This window comes from Protobothrops mucrosquamatus, unplaced genomic scaffold, assembly GCF_001527695.2.
Source record: "Protobothrops mucrosquamatus isolate PMUCROS unplaced genomic scaffold, P.Mucros_1.0 scaffold462, whole genome shotgun sequence".
In the NCBI taxonomy this organism is placed as follows: domain Eukaryota; kingdom Metazoa; phylum Chordata; class Lepidosauria; order Squamata; family Viperidae; genus Protobothrops; species Protobothrops mucrosquamatus.
The window spans coordinates 190,393-208,569 of record NW_015386783.1 but is presented as its reverse complement, the minus strand read 5'-3'; the positions used below and the strand labels follow the sequence as shown (position 1 = coordinate 208,569).

Below are 18,177 nucleotides of genomic sequence, written 5' to 3'. Positions count from 1 at the left end.
TCTAAACTCATCAAATCATGATCTAGATCAGGGGTGGGGAACCTTGGCTCTTTTATGACTCGTGGACTTCAACTCCCAGAATTCCTGAGCCAGCATGGCTCAGCTTGAAAACCTCTCCCTCTCCCCTCAGCATGGCTGGCTCAGGAATTCTGGGAGTTGAAGTCCACAGTCATAAAAGAGCCAAGGTTGCCTACCCCTAGGCTAGTCATTGCTGACTCTTGGGGGGGGATGATGCTCCTCTCCCGTTTCAAGGCCATTGAGCCAGCGCTGTCCAAAGACATTTCCCCAGCATGACATCACAGAGAGCTATGACCTTCCCACCGAAGTGGTACCTATTTATCTACTCGCATGTGCATGCTTTCGGACTGCTAGGCTGGCAGGAGCTTGGGTCTCAAACCTGGACTGCTGGCTTTCCAGCCCAAAAGCCCAGCATCTTAACCCCTCAGCCCTCAGGCCACCAATAAAGGATACGAATAAATAAAGCATTTGTGACTGCTTCTAATCTATGACATATGTGCAGAATTCCCAGTGTGCTCACTGGCTCCCAAATGATGGGGTTCCATTGGGTTGCCCCCTCTCTCTCTCTAAATATGCCTGTTTAGAATAGGGCTACTCTATCTGGACTGTAGGAATCCAGATCGGCAAGACATGGCAACAGTGAAATATGTAAAACGGGGTCGGTATTAGTGAATATCAGTTTTTCAGGTAATAGTATGATATTGCAAGCTGGCAAGATGCTTTGGAGCCCCTCCAAACCCCAAATTACAGTTGCCTGAAGTCTTGCAATCCTGAGAGTTTCTCCTAGAACGCTCCCAAGTAGGTACCTTCTTAATAAAATTGCCCAAACTTCACAAGACTGGAAGATTTTACGAGACTGTCAAATTCTCACAAAGGTTGGACGTCTCACCATCCTTTTGCCCCATTCCAACGTTAATTTTAAGCAAATAATTTAATTGGAAGGGTCAGGGTATCAATTTCACGACATCCTTTCCGTTAATATCCTTTCCAAGGGTGGCAGAGATCTGATGAAGTGCTTTGTTGTTAAACCCGTTGTGTGTATAAACAGGCGGAAAGGACACAAAAACCTGCCGCTTTATTTATCCCCTTAGCAGCCCAGTTCTGTTGCAAGGCAATTTTTATAGTATTGTGTATCAGGAAAGAGTAGATAGGACACTTTCCCCCCCCTCCTTAAAACAGTAAATTCATATTGGCGTTGTTACCGCCGCTTTGCGCTCATTAAAATTTAATCTAAAATATGTCACTCGCTTGCAAGGATGCGTCTACGAGGCAGTCCAGGAGGTTTCTCTAGCCCTTGAAAGAGACGGATTGGATTAATAAGCTATGGGATGCCTTGACAACGGAAAAGATTTGATGCACAAATCTGAGCTGAATTTGGAAAGTGTGTATGTGTGGTGGGGGGGTGGAGACAGCTTTGTGAGGGATTGGTAGCTGTTGACTAAACATTTGGAAAAAGATCGGCGCAGTAAACTTAAATTTTATTGATGGAAACAGCTCAGGGTATCTGTGTAGCAGCAGAACGGGGTAACTAGAATTCTTGGAGTGGGCTTTTCCATTTAGCAGAAGAAAAGGTGTGTTTTGCTGTGTGTGTGTGTGTGTGTGTGTGTGTGTGTGTGTGTGTGTGTGTGTGTTGGATGCCCCTTTGCATCCAAAAAACAAACAAACAGGGAATCAGCTGGGCGAAATGCATCACTCTTGCTGATGAATTTGACATTGCTAAAGTTGCTCTCCCTGAAGTGAATAGTTAAGTCTTCGACTTGCGATCACAATTGGAGCCAGATTTTCCGTTTTGCACCGCTGTTAATCACATAGTCATTATAGGCTTCCCCTATACCAGGAGTAGGCAACCTTGGCTCTTTTATGACTCGTGGACTTCAACTCCCAGAATTCCCGAGCCAGCCATGCTGAGGGGAAAGAGAGAGGTTTCCAAGCTGAGCCGTGCTGGCTCAGGAATTCTGGGAGTTGAAGTCCACGAATCATAAAAGAGCCAAGGTTGCCTACCCCTGGCCTAGTGGTTAAGGCGCCAGGCTAGGAAACAGGAGAGTGGGAGTTCCAATCCTGCCTGAGGCAAGGATGCTGCATGATCTTGGGCCAGTCACTCTCTCTCAGCCCAGCCCACCTCAGAGGGCTGTTGTTGTGGGGGAAATAGAAGTAGGAAGGAGTATTAGGTATGTCCACCATCTTGAGTTATTGATAGAAACAATAGAGGCAAGGAAGGAAGGAAGGAAGGAAGGAAGGAAAGAGAAAGAAAGAAAGAAAGAAAGAAAGAAAGAAAGAAAGAAAGAAAGAAAGAAAGAAAGAAAGAAAGAAAGGATGGGATGCTGAGCTGAGGTGTGATGGGAAGATTTGTATCAGGGTTTCAAAATCTCCCGCTTCAAGGTTGCATTTCATAAAAATAAGCTAAATCCCTGGAGTTGCTTTCCCCAACCTGAAGCCCTCCAGATGTGTTGGACTTCATCTCCCATCCTCTTCCATCACTGCCACCATCACCAGAGTTGAAGTCCAGTCCTTCTGGAGGGAGCCCAGTTGGGCAACTGGAGACTTTGCTTTGTCTTCTGAGCAACCAATGGGTTCTTATTGTCTTCCGCCACCTTTCATGCTCGCCAGGAGCAGAGTTGTGTGTGGTCTCCCCTGAATTGCCTTGCTCTCCCAAGGCAACACGCAACGTTGTCATAAACACATGAGTATGATCTCATTCTCTGCCTCCCCAAGGACGCCTCAGTTTCCTTCACGGTGATGCTGCCTACCTTGATGCTCAGGTTGGCCGTAGGGAGGGAAGGAGTCGGCAATCATCTCTGGGCCTCTGTGGCCACCCAGACTAATTTTAGTTCCAGACATAACAGCCTGTGGCTTCTTTGTGCACAGCAGATGACTCCATGGTAATCACTCTTGTGCTGCCACGAGTGGCTTTTGTCTGCTCACCTGTATGTCACCTGTGTGTTGGGCGAAGAAGACTATAATGATATTGGCTGAAAAGGTTCCAGAGTGAGAAGACAAACACCTTCTAGGGTGAGAAGATAAAACTATGGGTAGTCCTCAACTTATGACCACAATTTCCATTGCTAAGCAAGACAGCTGCTGGGCGGCTTTTGCTCCATTTTGCAACCCTTCTTGCCACAGTGAAGTGAGTCGCTACAGTTGTTAAATGGGTAACACGGTTGTTAAGTAAATCTGGCTTCTTCATTGACTTTGCTTGTCAGAAGACCACAAAAGGTGATCACGTGACCTTGGGTCATAGCAACCGTCATAAGTATGAGCCAGTTGCCAAGCGTCTGAATGTTTGATCCCTGCAACCAGGGGGATGCTGCGACGGTTGCAAGTGTGGAAAAATAGTCCTAAAATCGCCTTTTTCTTGGTAACTTCCAGCGGCGACTAAACAAGCAGTTGTACATCAAGGACTAGCTGTTATATACAGATCAGTAAACAGTTGTGGCCAAAAGCTGGCTCGCCAAAAACAATTAAATCAGTTTACAGCATCAGCAATTGAAATGCATTTGAATATTAGTAGCTCGGGATGGTAGTTGGGCTGTTAGTTTGATGTCCGAGCTTGGCAATTTGTCTGCAAAAATTTCGTCTCCATTCGGGTGGGGACATCAGAGCGCTGGCCTTTAAATACCTTTTAAATACCTAAATACCTAAAGGTATTTAAAGGCCAGTGCTCTGACACGGGAGTACAATTCAAAGCGCACTGAAGATGTTCCCCTTCCCCCCCCCAATGGAGACGAAATGTTTGCAGCCGAATCACCAAGCTCGGAGATCAAAACCAACAGCCCAGAGTCAGCAACATCCACAGAACTCTTGACTTTATTTGAAACCTGAGAACCATTTGTGATGTGAAAGGAGATGAACATGGATTCCTATTTGCTCAACCAGATTTTACTTGCACATTTACTTGTTTACTTGCACATAAACACATATACGCAACACTAAGCTTTGGGTACCTGATGACCAGTTGTGGCTTCGCATTTTGTTCCGCATGTTCTGTGAACCCAGGAAATGGGACACCGTGGTAATCAAATTAAGTTGTTGTATGGAAGCAACCTGTGTGTATACGTTAAAATTTAACAGTTTGTTAAATTGCTTAATTAAAGTGCCAATACAATTCTTCCACTTTTTAAATCTTTTTGGTCCGGCACTGCTCCTTTTGCTGTGTGGCCACTGGCCTGTTTCTAAAGGAGTCGGAATTGTTGATCCCAGAATTCTGGATAACTCCAGGAATAGAGGCAAAGGATTCTGGGAATAGCAAACTTCAGCATTTTTGGAAGATGCCTGACTTCTTTAGCCTTTTTTTTTTAGACATCTTTAGAATTAGGGTAAGGTTGACAGCTGAACAGGAGTGGAGGTGTCTGACGAAAGTGTACAGATTTGGTTGTCTGTGGTTCATTGCCAATCAAAAATTCAACAGTATCTACAGAATTTGGCTTTTCTACCTAGATTTTTTCCCTTGTTTTTGCAGTCTGTGCCCTGCTCGTGGGTTCGCTCAACGTATCTGAGATAGCAAAGCACCACCACTTGCTTTCCAATAAGACCATAAACATCATAGAATGTTGGGAGGTACCACAAAGATCATCCAGCCCAGGTGCAGGACGACAACAATTGAGCCACGTTGCTTCACGTGATGGGTCTGGTTCACTTAGCTTGCTAAAACCACCGCTTGAACCTCAGGTTGTACGCCATACAATCTAGAAACATGTGACCAGGCATTGCAAGGTGGGGCTGTCGGCACAGATCACATTAGCTCCATAATTTGGAACTGGAGTCCAGTTTCTGGCTGAGTGGCTTTCTTGCACGGTCCTCTATCTAGTGAGAGTTGCACCATCAGGCTTTTTGGACACTTTCTGGTTTTGGTCCCACCTAATCCTCTCTTCTGCTGAGTCAGCAGCGTTGGCAGAGTTACAAACCCCTTTTGGGGCACGGGCAGGGCAGGCGTGGCGCCTCTTGATTCCCTCCTTCTCTCTTTTCTTGGAGGGCAAGTGCCCCAAACGTGCAGGGAGAGGCTGCGGCGAGCGGGAGGGTGGGGTGAGAGCGTCGCAGAGTCCATGCCATGTGCAACTCAGCTGGCCTTGCCTGCCTGCCTGCCTCTCCCTCCTTCTCACCAATTTTGAGCATTAGCAAAATAGAGCTGGCGCCCAGCCGAGCACCCCCTGTAGCTTCATTCCTTTTCCCCAGTGGTTTTTTTTTTTTGTCCATGTTGTTTTGCAAAATCTGGATTTGAAAACTGCTCAGGAAACAGACGTTTGGCTGAATTTGCTCATGCTGCCCTTGAGAGGTTCATGTTTGCAGAAAGGCTGGTAGGTCTACAACAGGAGGTAGCAAACATGGGTGAACAGAGGCCACCCTGGGCTTGTTTGGGGAGCCTGGAGGCAGCAGCGCAAAGTGGGTGGGGCTGTTTTTCTCTTAGGGTGTTGCTTTATTCTTTCAACTCTTGTCAAGTCCATACTAGCCCTCTCGTTCTCTTCTCTAGAAGTTTGAGAAACTAGGCCAGGGGTAGGCAACCTGGGCTCTTTTATGACTCGAGGACTTCAACTCCCAGAATTCCTGAGCCAGCCATGCTGAGAATTCCTGAGCCAGCCATGCTGAGGGGAAAGGGAGGGGTTTCCAAGCTGAGCCATGCTGGCTCAGGAATTCTGGGAGCTGAAGTCCACGAGTCATAAAAGAGCCAAGGTTGCCTACCCCTGAACTAGGCTGATAGTTTCTAGTTTTGTTTGGCCTTCATTGGTCCAGTCTGGGATGTTTGGAAGGAAGGACGGGAGGGAGGGAGGAAACAAGAGGTTCTTCTGACAGATGGATAGGGTTCCTCCTATCTCACCAGACAGTCTTCAGAAAGCCAAGCCATCTTGAGCATCTCTGTGGTCAGGGTCAAAGACCGGTTAGAGCAGGGGTCCCCAATCCCCGGTCCGTGGACCGGCATGCCAGAAACTGGTCCGTGCAAACAAAACCAGGCACTCTCCAGACCGCAAAAAACCCTCTCTCCATGGAACCGGTCTCTGGTGCCCAAAAGGTTGGGGACCTCTGGGTTAGAGTGGTTAGAATCCAAGCCAGCCTCTCTTGTCCCCATAACCAAACCATATTCCTTGCAACCAGATTAGAAGCCAGGAGCTAGATTTGGTAGACTGTTTTCTTGACTCTCTGCAGCTTGTATGTGGCGGCCTGGTGTGACCCTTCAGAGATCCAGAAGCAGGAAATGCTTTTGACTAAGTTGCCTCCTTGTGCCAAAACCTCTGTGGGTGACCGGCTATTAGTCTGAATGGACGACATCCTCTTAAATTCCTTCAATGGTGCATGGCTCTCTTGGGTTTCATTGTTTTGCCAAGAAAATGCTGGTCTCGCCCCTTTCTTCTTCCCTGACTCTGTAGCTTCTGGTGGCTTATAGGGAGACTAATTTGTTAATCAGTGAGCTGTGAACACGAAGTAGGTTGGAGATTAACCTTCCCCAGGCTTGGCGAGCCTTCCCTGGGAGACAGGGGAATAGAGTAGAGTAGAGTAGAATAGAATAGAATAGAATAGAATAGAATAGAAATAGAAATAGAAATAGAAATAGAAATAGAAAATGGAATGGAATGGAATAGAATAGAATAGAATAGAATAGAATAGAATAGAATAGAATAGAATAGAATAGAATAGAATAGAATAGAATAGAATAGAATAGAATAGAATAGAATAGAATAGAATAGAATAGAATAGAAATAGAAATAGAATAGAAATAGAAAATGGAATGGAATAGAATAGATTAGAATAGAATAGAATAGAATAGAGCTGGAAGGTACCTTGGAGGTCATCTAGTCCAACCCCCTGCTCAGGCAGGAAACCCTATACCATTTTGGACAAATGGCCGTCCAGTCTCTTCTTAAAAACTTCCAGTGTTGGAGCATTCACCACTTCTGGAGGCAGGTTGTTCCACTGGTTGATTGTTCTCACTGTCAGGAAATTCCTCCTTAGTTCTAGGTTGCTTCTCTCCTTGATTATTTTCCATCCGTTGCTTCCAGCTACGCCCACCTCCTCCACCATCTCCCTGAATCTGCCCAAACTCTCATTCATTGCATCAATGACACTATCTAACCATGTCATCCTCTGCCGTCCCCTTCTCCTTTTGTCTTCAATCTGCCCCAACGTCCAGGCCTTTTCGAAGGAGGTCCTCTCTTTTCATTTGCTGGACAAAGTATTTGAACTACAGCTTTAGCACCTGTCCTTCCAAAGGACAGTTTGGGTTGATTTCTGTGTCCAGGCTAACATCACAGCTTTGCAAAAGTGTGCTTGCAGAGAGTTGTGGTTTAAGAACTCGAAGGGACAAGGAAAAGAGCAGATTTTTTTTTTCTCCTAAGATTGGCTTCCCTTCCTCAGAGCTGGCTTGGCAGCCCCGTCTTTGCCCTGGGCCTCTGTTGCGTAAACAGCCTTTGTTTCCCTTTTTCTTTTTAATTCAATAAGTGGAATGTTCCAAATCCTTATCTGAAGAGGTCACGGGGACTTGCACAAGGCAGAGCAAACTCTTTGGAACTGAAATGAGATCCATGGCTGGGGCAGGAGAAGTTGGACATTCTTTCTGAAGGACAGTTTCTGAGAAAGAAGAACTCAAAGAGGACACATTGTGTGGGTACATTTGGGTTTGGGAGAGAGCGTGGTGGGCATTCTCACAAAATGTCCCACCACCAGCGGGTTGACCATTCATAGAATGGATACCACGATGGTCACCACCTTTAAAGCGCTCCATGGCATCGGTCCTGGCTATCTCCGAGACCGCCTTCTGCCGCAGATTCCCTCCCACAGGCCGGTACGCTCCCACAGAGCGGGCCTCCTCAGGGTGCCGTCGGCCAAGCAATGTTGGCTGGCGACCCCCAGGGGGAGGGCCTTCTCTGTGGGTGCCCCCACCCTCTGGAACGAACTACNTAAATAAATAAATAAATAAATCACTCCCTACTCACTTACCCCAAGGAAAGCTAGAATGGTTGTTCCTTGCCACTTTTTCATAACTTGATGATCCTCTGAACCGCCCCGTGTAATCTTCGGCCTTTGTTTTACGGAGGATGAGCCTAACTTCACGTGTAAGTAAGGTAAAGGTAAAGGAGTCCATGCGGATTTTACTCTTGCTAGTCATTGCCAACAATAGGAGACGGTGCTCATCTCTGTTTCAAGGGCCCTTGAGCCAGCATTGTCCAAAGACGTTTCCATGATCAAGTGACCATCATGACATGACGGAGCGCTGTTATCTTCCCACCGAAGTGGTGCCTATTTATCTACTTGAATTTGCATGTTTTCAGACTGCTAGGCTGGCAGGAGCTGGGGTGAGGACGGGAGCTCACTCTGTCACATGGTGCTCGGGTCTCAAACCTGGGCTGCCAACTGTCCAGCTGAAAAGACCATCGTCTTAACCTCTGAGCCGCTGCGCCACGTAACTTCCCACGGTCACCCCAGCTGCTGCCTCTCAGGCTTCACCACAGCCCCAGCCGTAAATCTTAGCTCTCCAGACACTAATAAGCCCATATCCATTCCAGGATCTTGTCAGGAGGGTCGCAGCCCCAGCGTGGTTAGATGAATCTCTTCTTTCTTGCAAGCTACAACAAAGCCAGAGCACCAGAGATCAACCCGCCTGCTGCAGTGCCCAGGGATCAGAGCCTAGACGGGGAGATCCCAGCTTTTGGTGGCATCCTTAAACCCTGATTTGAAGGATGGAACAGGTGTAAAGAGGCTGCACGATTTGATATATTTAAAATGGTTTAGTCACAATTCAGCAAGGGCTTTGCTGAAATCTATATTCTTTTCACTTCGCTTTTTCCCCATTTTCAATTCGGTGGACGTTTGGCGCTACTTTTGTTGGCCGTGACAAGCACTGATCCGTGTCGACAATGGGGTCCTCCTAACTTGAGAGCCACCAGTTTCTCCTTGGTGGCGCTTCAAGGAGTCCTCGACTTAACGGCCACAGCTGAGTCCAAACGGTCTGTTGCTAAGTGAGACAGTTATTGAGTGAGTTTTGCCCCATTTTACAACCTTTTTTTGCCACAGTTTTTAAGCAAATCATTGCAGCTGTCAAATTAGTAACACAGGTTGTTAAGTGGATCTAGCATCTCCCATTGACTTTGCTTGTCAAAAGTTCGCAAAAGGGATCACGTGACCCCGGGACACTGCGATCGTCATAAGTACGAACCAGTTGCCAAGCATCTGAATTATGCTTACGGGGATGTTGCAACTGTCATAAGTGTGAAAAAACGGTCGTAAGTCCCTTTTTTGAATTCTGTTGTAACTTTGAACGGTTGCTAAACAAACTGTTTGTAAGTCAAGCACTAACCTAGGGGTAGGCAACCTTGGCTCTTTCATGACTCGTGGACTTCAACTCCCAGAATTCCTGAGCCAGCATGGCTCAGCATGGAAACCTCTCCATTTCTCCTCAGCATGGCTGGCTCAGGAATTCTGGGAGTTGAAGTCCACACCTCTTAAAGTTGCTGAGGTGGAGAAACAATGGACTAGGCCGGGGTAGGCAACCGTGGCTCTTTTATTACTCGTGGACTTCAACTCCCAGAATTCCTGAGCCAGCATGGAAACCTCTCCATTTCTTCTCAGCATGGCTGGCTCAGGAATTCTGGGAGTTGAAGTCCACAAGTCATAAAAGAGCCAAGATTGCCTACCCCTGCACTAACCTATATTATCCCATCTCAGCCTCTCCTTTTCTTCCACCATTTTTGTCTTAGTTATAACCATTTCATTTCCATGGTTAAGCTTTGGAAGCTGGGGGATGCATTTCCTTTAAAAAGAATTGAATTTGCAGCAGTGTGTCGTCCAAACATCGGCTGATCTCTGTCCAATTTAAGTCCCTGCTGACATTTAAAAGAATGGAGAGACTGTTCCTATAGCCTTGCCTCCTGCCCCCATTTTATATTCCTCAGCGCAAGTATAGTTGTTTATATTCCAAAGCTGGCAAAGTTATCATTTTAAAGTTTCTGATTTCAAGCACGTCGTTTCATTAAAGGTTGCCAAGCCTTGAATTAAACGCTCTAGACTTTAGGAGTAAAAGCAATTCACTCCCACTGAAATTGGAGACATTTAAGGAGATTTTGTAAGCCAGTTGTGTTTTTTTTTTAATTTATTTTAAAGTATTGTATTCTTTTTTAAGAAGCAAATGGGAGGCCTCTTGAGAACGGGGAATAAAATGCTAAGTCTGGACCTCCCTCCAGATGAAAAATAAATTCACAGCAGCATAGCTGCAGAAATTATTGTGTTGTTTTTCTGCAGGAATATCTAGAAACCAAGCCCGGTGGTTTCTAGAGCATGATTACCTTTGCTGCTGCAAAATATGACCATTTGAAGACAGCCTTATCTATTATATTAATTTGGTTTCTCCTGCTGAAGAAGCATGCTAGGGTGCTGGAATACGGAGCCAAGAATCTTTGGCAGGGTGAATTAAAAAACAAACAAACAATATTCATGTAGAAGCCTGTCTTGTTTAGCAAGGCCACAAAAGAGGGTGTGGAAAGGATTGTCCTGGAAAATGTGTCCTTCATCCTCCATGTCCTCCAGAAAAGTCCCATGAAAACTAGGAAAGAATAGTTCTCACGGGCTTCAGTATCAAAAGCAGAATTGCTATTTAAAATGTGAATCTCCACCTCTAAACTCATAAATACATCTATCAAGGAAAGATATTCATGCAGATGGTGCTGACAAACACGGAAAACCAAATAAGGCTTAGCTGATTGGATATGGTGGACATCCGATCCCAGGATTTTCATCAATGGCCGTGCTAGCTGGGGCTACTGGGAACTGTGTCCCAAAGGGTTTTTTTCAAAAGGCAATTGGACTTTATTGCTTTTTTGTTTTCCTTTGAAAACGCTTCACTTCTCATCCAAGAAGCTTCTCCCATTCTAAGTTAGTTAACTCAGTTAACTCAGAACTGAAGAAGCTTTTTGGGTCAGAAGTAAAACATTTTCAAAGGGGGGGAAAAAACCCCCAAGGAAGTCGAGTGACCTTTTGGAAAAAGCATCATTGAGACAACCATGACCTGGATAATTGAGACTCTCCATAGTCATACTGAGCACTATAATGAGGAAGGGAGTCATGGAAATTCAGACAGATGTGGTTAACCATCCAACGCCTGAAAGATCATAAAACAATGTAATGAAGACAGCTGGCCCATTTCTCCCAGGAGACTTTTCTAAAGTAGATGATGCCATCACTGACAATGACCTTGTCTTGCTGGACATTGTTGGTTAGTTGGGACAGCAAGACGGTGATGAACATGTGCATTTGAGGATTCCCTACAGGTCTGCTCACGCAGAAAGAGTTTTGTGGACGACGAAGACCCTCTTGCAGGTCTTCTGTCTATGGAATTGGGGGCTGGAAGGGAAGACCACCTTCTCAAGATTGTCCAACTTTCCCTTGCAGAACTGAAAGAAGGGACCAAACATTTCTCCATGGCAGGAGTGTCCAACTATACCACGCTGACCTTGGTGGACCCCAAAGGACTGCTCTACGTTGGGGCTCGTGAAGCCATCTTTGCCCTGAGCATTAGCACCATGGAGATGGAGGAAGCAGTAAGTAGAAGGGTTTGGGATTCTGGATCTCCTGCTTTCCAGGCTGGTGCTTCTGTTTCCAGTAGTGGATCACCTAAGGACTTCTTTCTTGCCACCGGTTCCACAAACCTGTGCAAATGAAATTCTGTTTAGTTCTGACTGTTGTAGCATTTGCCACATGGAACCAGGTCCCTTAAAATCGAAGCACCAGCATTTAATCCCACGTGCTGAGTTTCATCACCTTTAATCTTGTTTTTGGACGGCCTCGTGTGCTTCAAGCCAACCCATTTCCTTGGTTTATGGTTCAGCATGCCTACAAAATGCTCCAATCTATAAGTAAGGTAAAAGATGTATGAGAGACAGGTGGATTTAGACTTGTGAGGGACGATCCTGCTTGCTATTTAATTCCTGGTTAAATAAATAGGATCTGCCTGTCCCCTGGTCATTAATGGAAGGGCAGGTCCCTTTGGGCTTTATGGGCACTAAATCAGCCTTCCTTCCCATCATCACTGGCAGCACAACCCAAACTTGGTGAGACAGGGTGGGGTCAACCTTCAAATGCTGTTGCTCAGAGGGCAATTAAGAGGAATAATTGTTCTTTACAGATACTTTGGGAGGCTCCAGCAGAGAGAAAAGCAGAATGTATCCAAAAAGGCAGAAGTAATCAGGTAAGCACTTTCTGAAAGGTCCACATTTGGTCCCTTCCTTCTGTAAAATCCTTTAACGTAGAAAAACAGAGTTGGAAGGGACCTTGGAGGTCTTCTAGTCCAACCCCCAGACCTTATGCAGTAGCAACGAAAAAAAATGTGGGCTCCCATCGTGATTGTAAGTGGAGGACTACAATCCTCTAAGGATTGTATCTAAGGGCTGTGGAGAAGACCAAAGACAGCCCCAGATTACACTGGTGGACACAAGTCCGTGTCACGCTTTTTAGTTTTTGCATCCTTTCAGCTGATCATTTTAATATTCTGGAAAGTCTCTCTGTTGGAAATACTTACTTTCATCAATTCATGTATATTTAATATCAGTTTAAACAGCCCAGGGTATTTTTCATTAATCAGAAGTAACTTTCATTAAAAAAAGATGGGAGATCAGCCGTTGATTCATCCCTACCCATTAGACACAGTGAATTATGCCGTGTAGGCTGTAGGGTGCCAGATGGAGAATCCTGGTTACAGGTGGTCCTTGGCTTATGGCCACAATTGGAATCAGAATTTCTGTTGCTAACCAGGGCAGTTGTTAGTGAATTGTGGCCAATTTTATCATCTTTTTAGCCACAGTTACTAAACAAATCACTGCAGTGGTTAAGTAAATCATGCGGTCATTAAGCAAATACGGCTCCCCCCCCCGGTTGACTTTGCTTATCGGAAGCCAGCTAGGAAGCTCTCAAAACAGCATTCACATGACCCTGGGATACTGCAAGCCTTGTAAATGCATGCCGGTTGCCGAGCACCCAAGTTTTGATCACATGATCAGAGGATGCCCTGATGGTTATAAGTGCCAGGATCAGTTGTAAGCCAGCGTTTTCAGTGCTGTTGTAATTTGGAACGGTCACTAAACAAATTGTTGTTAAGTCAAGGCTACTTGTATGTGTCACTCGAATGGGAATTCAAAATGCAAATTTAGATTTGTTAGCCCAAACAAGGCAGGGTTATGAGCCAAGGAATTCCAGCATTTGAGGGGCTCCTGCAAAGATGAGGGGGGTCAGACTGTTTTCCAAAGCACCAGAAGGGAAGATGAGAAGCAATGGATGGAAAATAATCAAGGAGAGAAGCAATCTAGAACTAAGGAGAAATTTCCTAACAGTGAGAACAATTAACCAGTGGAACTGCTTGCCTACGGAAGTTGTGGGTGCTCCATCCCTGCAGGCTTTTAAGAAGAGACTGGATAGCCATTTGTCTGAAATGGTGTGTGATCTCCTGCTCAAGCAAGGGGGTTGGACTAGAAGACCTCCATGCTCCCTCCCAACTCTTAGTATTCTATGTTCTGCCTTGTGAAAAAAAGCAACAAGGCAAAATCCTTCGTTTGGGTGGCATTCCTGCTTTGCTTAATAATTGCACTGGAGACTGGGAAGTGAAGCGGGGAAGTAAAAATCTGTTCTGTAGGCGCCCCGCGGTTCAGATACAATAAGCCAGGGTTGACTTGAATCTTGGCTTCTTCTCCCCTGCTAACGCAGCCGCCGTGCCTGCACATTTTGCCCTGGAAAAGGATGCCTTCTGCAGTTTCCATTAAATATGCTTTTTAAAATTAAGAATTGGGAGGGGACGTTCTGCAGGCTGCTGAAGCTTTTCCCCTCTGATGTCTAAATTCTTTTCTCCACTCTCTCTCAGCTTTCTTAGATCTTTTTTTTTTTTTTTTTTACTTCAAGCCAATCTGGGCCGCCTTGAGAATTAGCTACCCGCTGTTAAAGACGGCTCCATTTTCAGGATGTTGTATCTCTGCGCAGCAGCAGAGCAAATGCTCAACGCAGACACCACCACCACCACCCCGGTGCCTAGGTGGGTTGGGGGAGTTTGTTAACAAACCTCTCCTTTCCCTCCCAGACCGAATGCTTCAACTACATCCGCTTCCTCCAGACCTACAACAGCTCTCACATGTACACTTGTGGCACCTACGCCTTCCAGCCCAAATGTGGCTACATTGTGAGTACAGCAGAAACACGGTCCTTGCGCGATACGGTTTGAGCAGCCCAGCTTGTTATTAGGGTTTATTAACAGCCTCTGGGGGTTTTTTTGGGGGGGATGCCTTTTTCAGGATCTGGCCACCTTCTCCTTGGAGAGGTTCTCCTTCGAGGAAGGCAAGGGCAAGTGTCCGTACGATCCTGCCAAGGGATACACAAGCCTCATTGTGGGTAAGTGATCCTCAGAGCGTCTGTGTTTGGAGCTAAAGGGGATGATGGTGGGGTATCACACCGAGGGGGACAATCAAGCATATCTACTCTTCAAAATCTTGATGGGAGCTCCAGGCTTCCCCGTGAGCTAGGCTAATGTCTTTTCCTTGCCTGTTTCAGAGGAAGAGTTGTATTCCGCAACACACAACAACTTCCTGGGTACTGATCCTGTGATCCTGCGCAATCTGGGACCCCAGTATCCCGTCAAGACTGAGCACCTGCCTACGTGGCTGAATGGTGAGATGTTACAGGGGGATGTGGGGGATGTATGTTTCTTCTTTGGAACTTGTCAGCATAGTTACACAACGTTTTCTGTACTGGGCAGAGGGAGGATCAGAGTGCCACACATGCTGCACATTGGACGTATATGCTATTTATATTGTTTGCATTGTTCTAATTGGCTTGGAGTAACTTATACTCGTTGTTGTGTTTTCTGAACTGGCTAGGTTTGCACAGCGTGCTAGACGGCACTTAGATGAGTGTGGTCACTGTCTGGTCAGCACATGGGGAGAACCCAGCCACTGTCATAACACGTTGTTGAAGCTAGGCTGTTACGTTCATTCAGAATGTGGTGGATTTCCTTGGACAACGTCACATATTATATGAATGTGGAATTTTGCTGGGCTTCTAGATCTGGATGTGGCAGAAAACTCAAGAGCCACTAGATGGCAGCAAAGAGTTTGGGCTTTCTGTATCTCCTGGCAGCCATTTCTTTGCTGCCATCTGTTGGTAGCTGCAGAGTAGTACATTGTGGAACTGTTGGCAATTTGCCCTCTGGATTAAAAAGGGGTGAACAGGAAGTTGTCTTACATCATCGGAGAGATCTAGAGAGCCAAGATATCGGGCAGAGGGTCTTGCAAGATTCTACTACGTCACCTCTTTAATCTGGACAAGGGCATAGCCTCTCTTTTCTCCAAATTACTCTAATTTGATTTTAATTAACCGAAAATAAATCGGCGGGAAGCTGACATTTTTAGTATTTATTCCATTTTTGATGCCGCCCAGTTCTGACATTTTGTAAAGCAATGCGCCAGTCTTTGGCACCGTCTAATTCCTGCCTCTTGTTCCGTGCAAACCTCGCTGGCATTTTTAGAAAATAAAAATATTGGGAGGTGTGTGTGTGTGTGTGTGTGTGTGTGTGTGTGTGGCTTCAATCCAGGGTTTGCTTTGGAAGTGTGCCCACTGCAGGGAAAGTGGGCTGGTAGAGAACATTTTGGGGTGTATATGAACACAGTATGTTCTGGCAGATGAGAGTTTTGTAACTGATCAGGTTTCCTGGAACAAAATGAGGGTAGACAGCCCTTCCCATGAGTGTCGTGTACAAGTGAGCCCCTGACATGATCTTAAGATGACTTAGGCGCCCCTCTTGACAAGATTTCATACTCCGTTAACTCAGGAAGGCAGAGATCTTACACAGGTGAGGAAAGTTTTTACCCTGGATTACGCCGTAGACACAGATCAGATGATGTTTGATGCTTCTTGGGGCAAGGAGATTAGTCCTTCGACATTTGGAAGATAAATTTATAGTCCCAAATACTCCGAGGATAGAAGACCTGCTGTTACTCACAGCTTATGAATGAGTGGCTTCTAAACGCTGAATTATCTATCCGTGTTTACAATGAAATATGGCCGTCTTTCACCGAGACAGTTCTGTAAAATTTTATGTACAGGTAGTCCTCGACTTAAAGGGTTCATTTAGTGACTGTTCAGAGTTATGAGAGCATTGAAAAAAAGACATCTAAGTGGTGGCCAAGAGGCTACGGCCCGGCAGTGGGCCACAGCCCATAGGTTGGGGACCTCTGCTGTAAAGCCCTACGAAGCAGTAGATATGTCTAAGCGCTGTTGCTATCTTCTGCCTCTATTTATCTCGACCCTCTTCCTCCTTGCAGAACCCCATTTTGTGGGCTCGGCATTTGTCCAGGAGAGCAAAGGCAGCAATATCGGAGATGACGACAAAGTCTACTTCTTCTTCAGCGAGCGGGCGGTGGAGTACGATTGTGACATTGACCAGGTGGTAGCCCGAGTGGCTCGGGTCTGCAAGGTAGGCAGTCTGCTTCTCTTTCTGGGGTCGCGTAGGGCTGGAAGGACTTCTGCACAAATCTTGGGGAGTGAGCTTTTCTAGGACAATGTTAAGGGGGGTGGGAATGGCCCCACACCTGGGCTAGGATCTGAAAGCTGCGTCCAGTCAAAGGTCTATTGTAAGGGGGTCTCCAAACTTGTGGACTTCAACTCCCAGAATTCTGGGAGTTGAAGTCCAAAAGTCTTAAAGTAGCCAAATTTGTAGATGCCTGGTCTATTGATTCGCAAGAAGCTGATGGGGAACTCACAAGGATTGGATTATTTTTGCTCCAAATTCCTGACCTTTGGAGCTTCCCGTCTCTAACCCTGGAGCGAAAAGACTCCAGAAACGGAGGCAGCCCAGCTGGTAGGACAACCAAGGGCAAACACTTCAGTTAAGCTCCCCTGGTTGGCAACGCTTAAGGGGTGTGTGTGTGTGTGTGAGGTAGTATCTCCACACAAATCTGGAACCCAGTGGGGAGATTTAAGTGGTTCACGGGCCATTCTTTTTTCGGTGCAGGGCGATGTCGGGGGCGCCCGTACTTTGCAGAAAAGGTGGACGACGTTTCTGAAGGCCCGTCTGCTCTGCTCCATTCCAGAGCAGCAGCTGCACTTCAACCGGATCCAGGGGACCTACACGCTGAACGGCGATCACTGGCGCGAGACCAGCTTTTTTGGGGTCTTCCAAGCACGCTGGTAAGGCTTTTCAAGGGGGCCCTTTGCTCCAATAGTGCTGATAAGACCGAAGGTTGGCTGTAGACTTTTTTTAAGTGGGAGAGACCAGTGGATTCACGAATAATAATAATAATAATAATAATAATAATAATAATAATAATAATAATAATAATAATAATTAATAATAATAATTAATAATAATAATAATAATAATGGACAAATGGCTGTCCAGTCTCTTCTTAAAAACTTCCAGTGTTGGAGCATTCACCACTTCTGGAGGCAGGTTGTTCCACTGGTTAATTGTTCTCACTGTCAGGAAGTTTCTCCTTAGTTCTAGGTTGCTTCTCTCCTTGATTAGTTTCCATCAGAAGCGAGCTTGTGTTCCATAAGGCTGTGAAGGAATCTTTTATATGTGTATCATGTGTAAAAGCCAGGCAGAGATTGGCATTGATCTAACACAGGGGTCCCCAATCTATGGCCCACTCCTGGGCATTGAGCTGTTCGGAACTGGGCCACAGAAGTGGTGGGCAAGCACAGGTGCACGGCACACGTGCACGCGTGCTCCTTTTGCACAAGCGGTGGGTGCACCTGCCTGCCACTTGCGCAAACGAAGCTGCGTTTGTGCGCTTGCTCACTGCTTGTGTGGCATCATCCCCTTCCTCCTTCCCGCCAGTCCACAAAGGGAACTCTGATCTAACAGGAATAAACCACCTTAAAACCTGAACCCTCAACCCCCTGTTTTCCTTTACTTCCTGCAGGGGAGACGTAGATGTCTCTGCCGTTTGCCAGTACCAGATCCTGGATGTGCAAAAGGTGTTTGAAGGCCCTTACAAGGAATACAGTGAAATCGCTCAGAAGTGGATCCGTTACTCCGATCAGGAACCTGTTCCCCGTCCCGGAGCCGTAAGTCCATGTCCCCACCGAGGCAGAACCCCTCAGTCTCGCCCCTTCCATCCTGCTTGGGTGATAATAATCCTTTGTATCTCCCATTGCTGTCAAGCAGCCGATACAGACAGTCCTCATTTAACAGTTGCCCTGTTT

General features: G+C 46.2%; 1 protein-coding gene across 1 annotated transcript in view; it reads left to right on the top strand.

Annotated features, from left to right (window-relative positions):
* Positions 1 to 18,177, top strand: part of SEMA4C (semaphorin 4C) — a 44,306-nt gene that overhangs the window by 9,009 nt on the left and 17,120 nt on the right. Inside the window, exons 2-9 of the mRNA XM_015816507.1 lie at positions 11,386 to 11,534; positions 12,119 to 12,181; positions 14,057 to 14,155; positions 14,268 to 14,364; positions 14,524 to 14,640; positions 16,293 to 16,444; positions 16,982 to 17,157; positions 17,895 to 18,039. Of these exons, the coding sequence (XP_015671993.1) occupies positions 11,386 to 11,534; positions 12,119 to 12,181; positions 14,057 to 14,155; positions 14,268 to 14,364; positions 14,524 to 14,640; positions 16,293 to 16,444; positions 16,982 to 17,157; positions 17,895 to 18,039 (998 nt within the window). The remainder of the gene's footprint in view (positions 1 to 11,385; positions 11,535 to 12,118; positions 12,182 to 14,056; positions 14,156 to 14,267; positions 14,365 to 14,523; positions 14,641 to 16,292; positions 16,445 to 16,981; positions 17,158 to 17,894; positions 18,040 to 18,177) is intronic.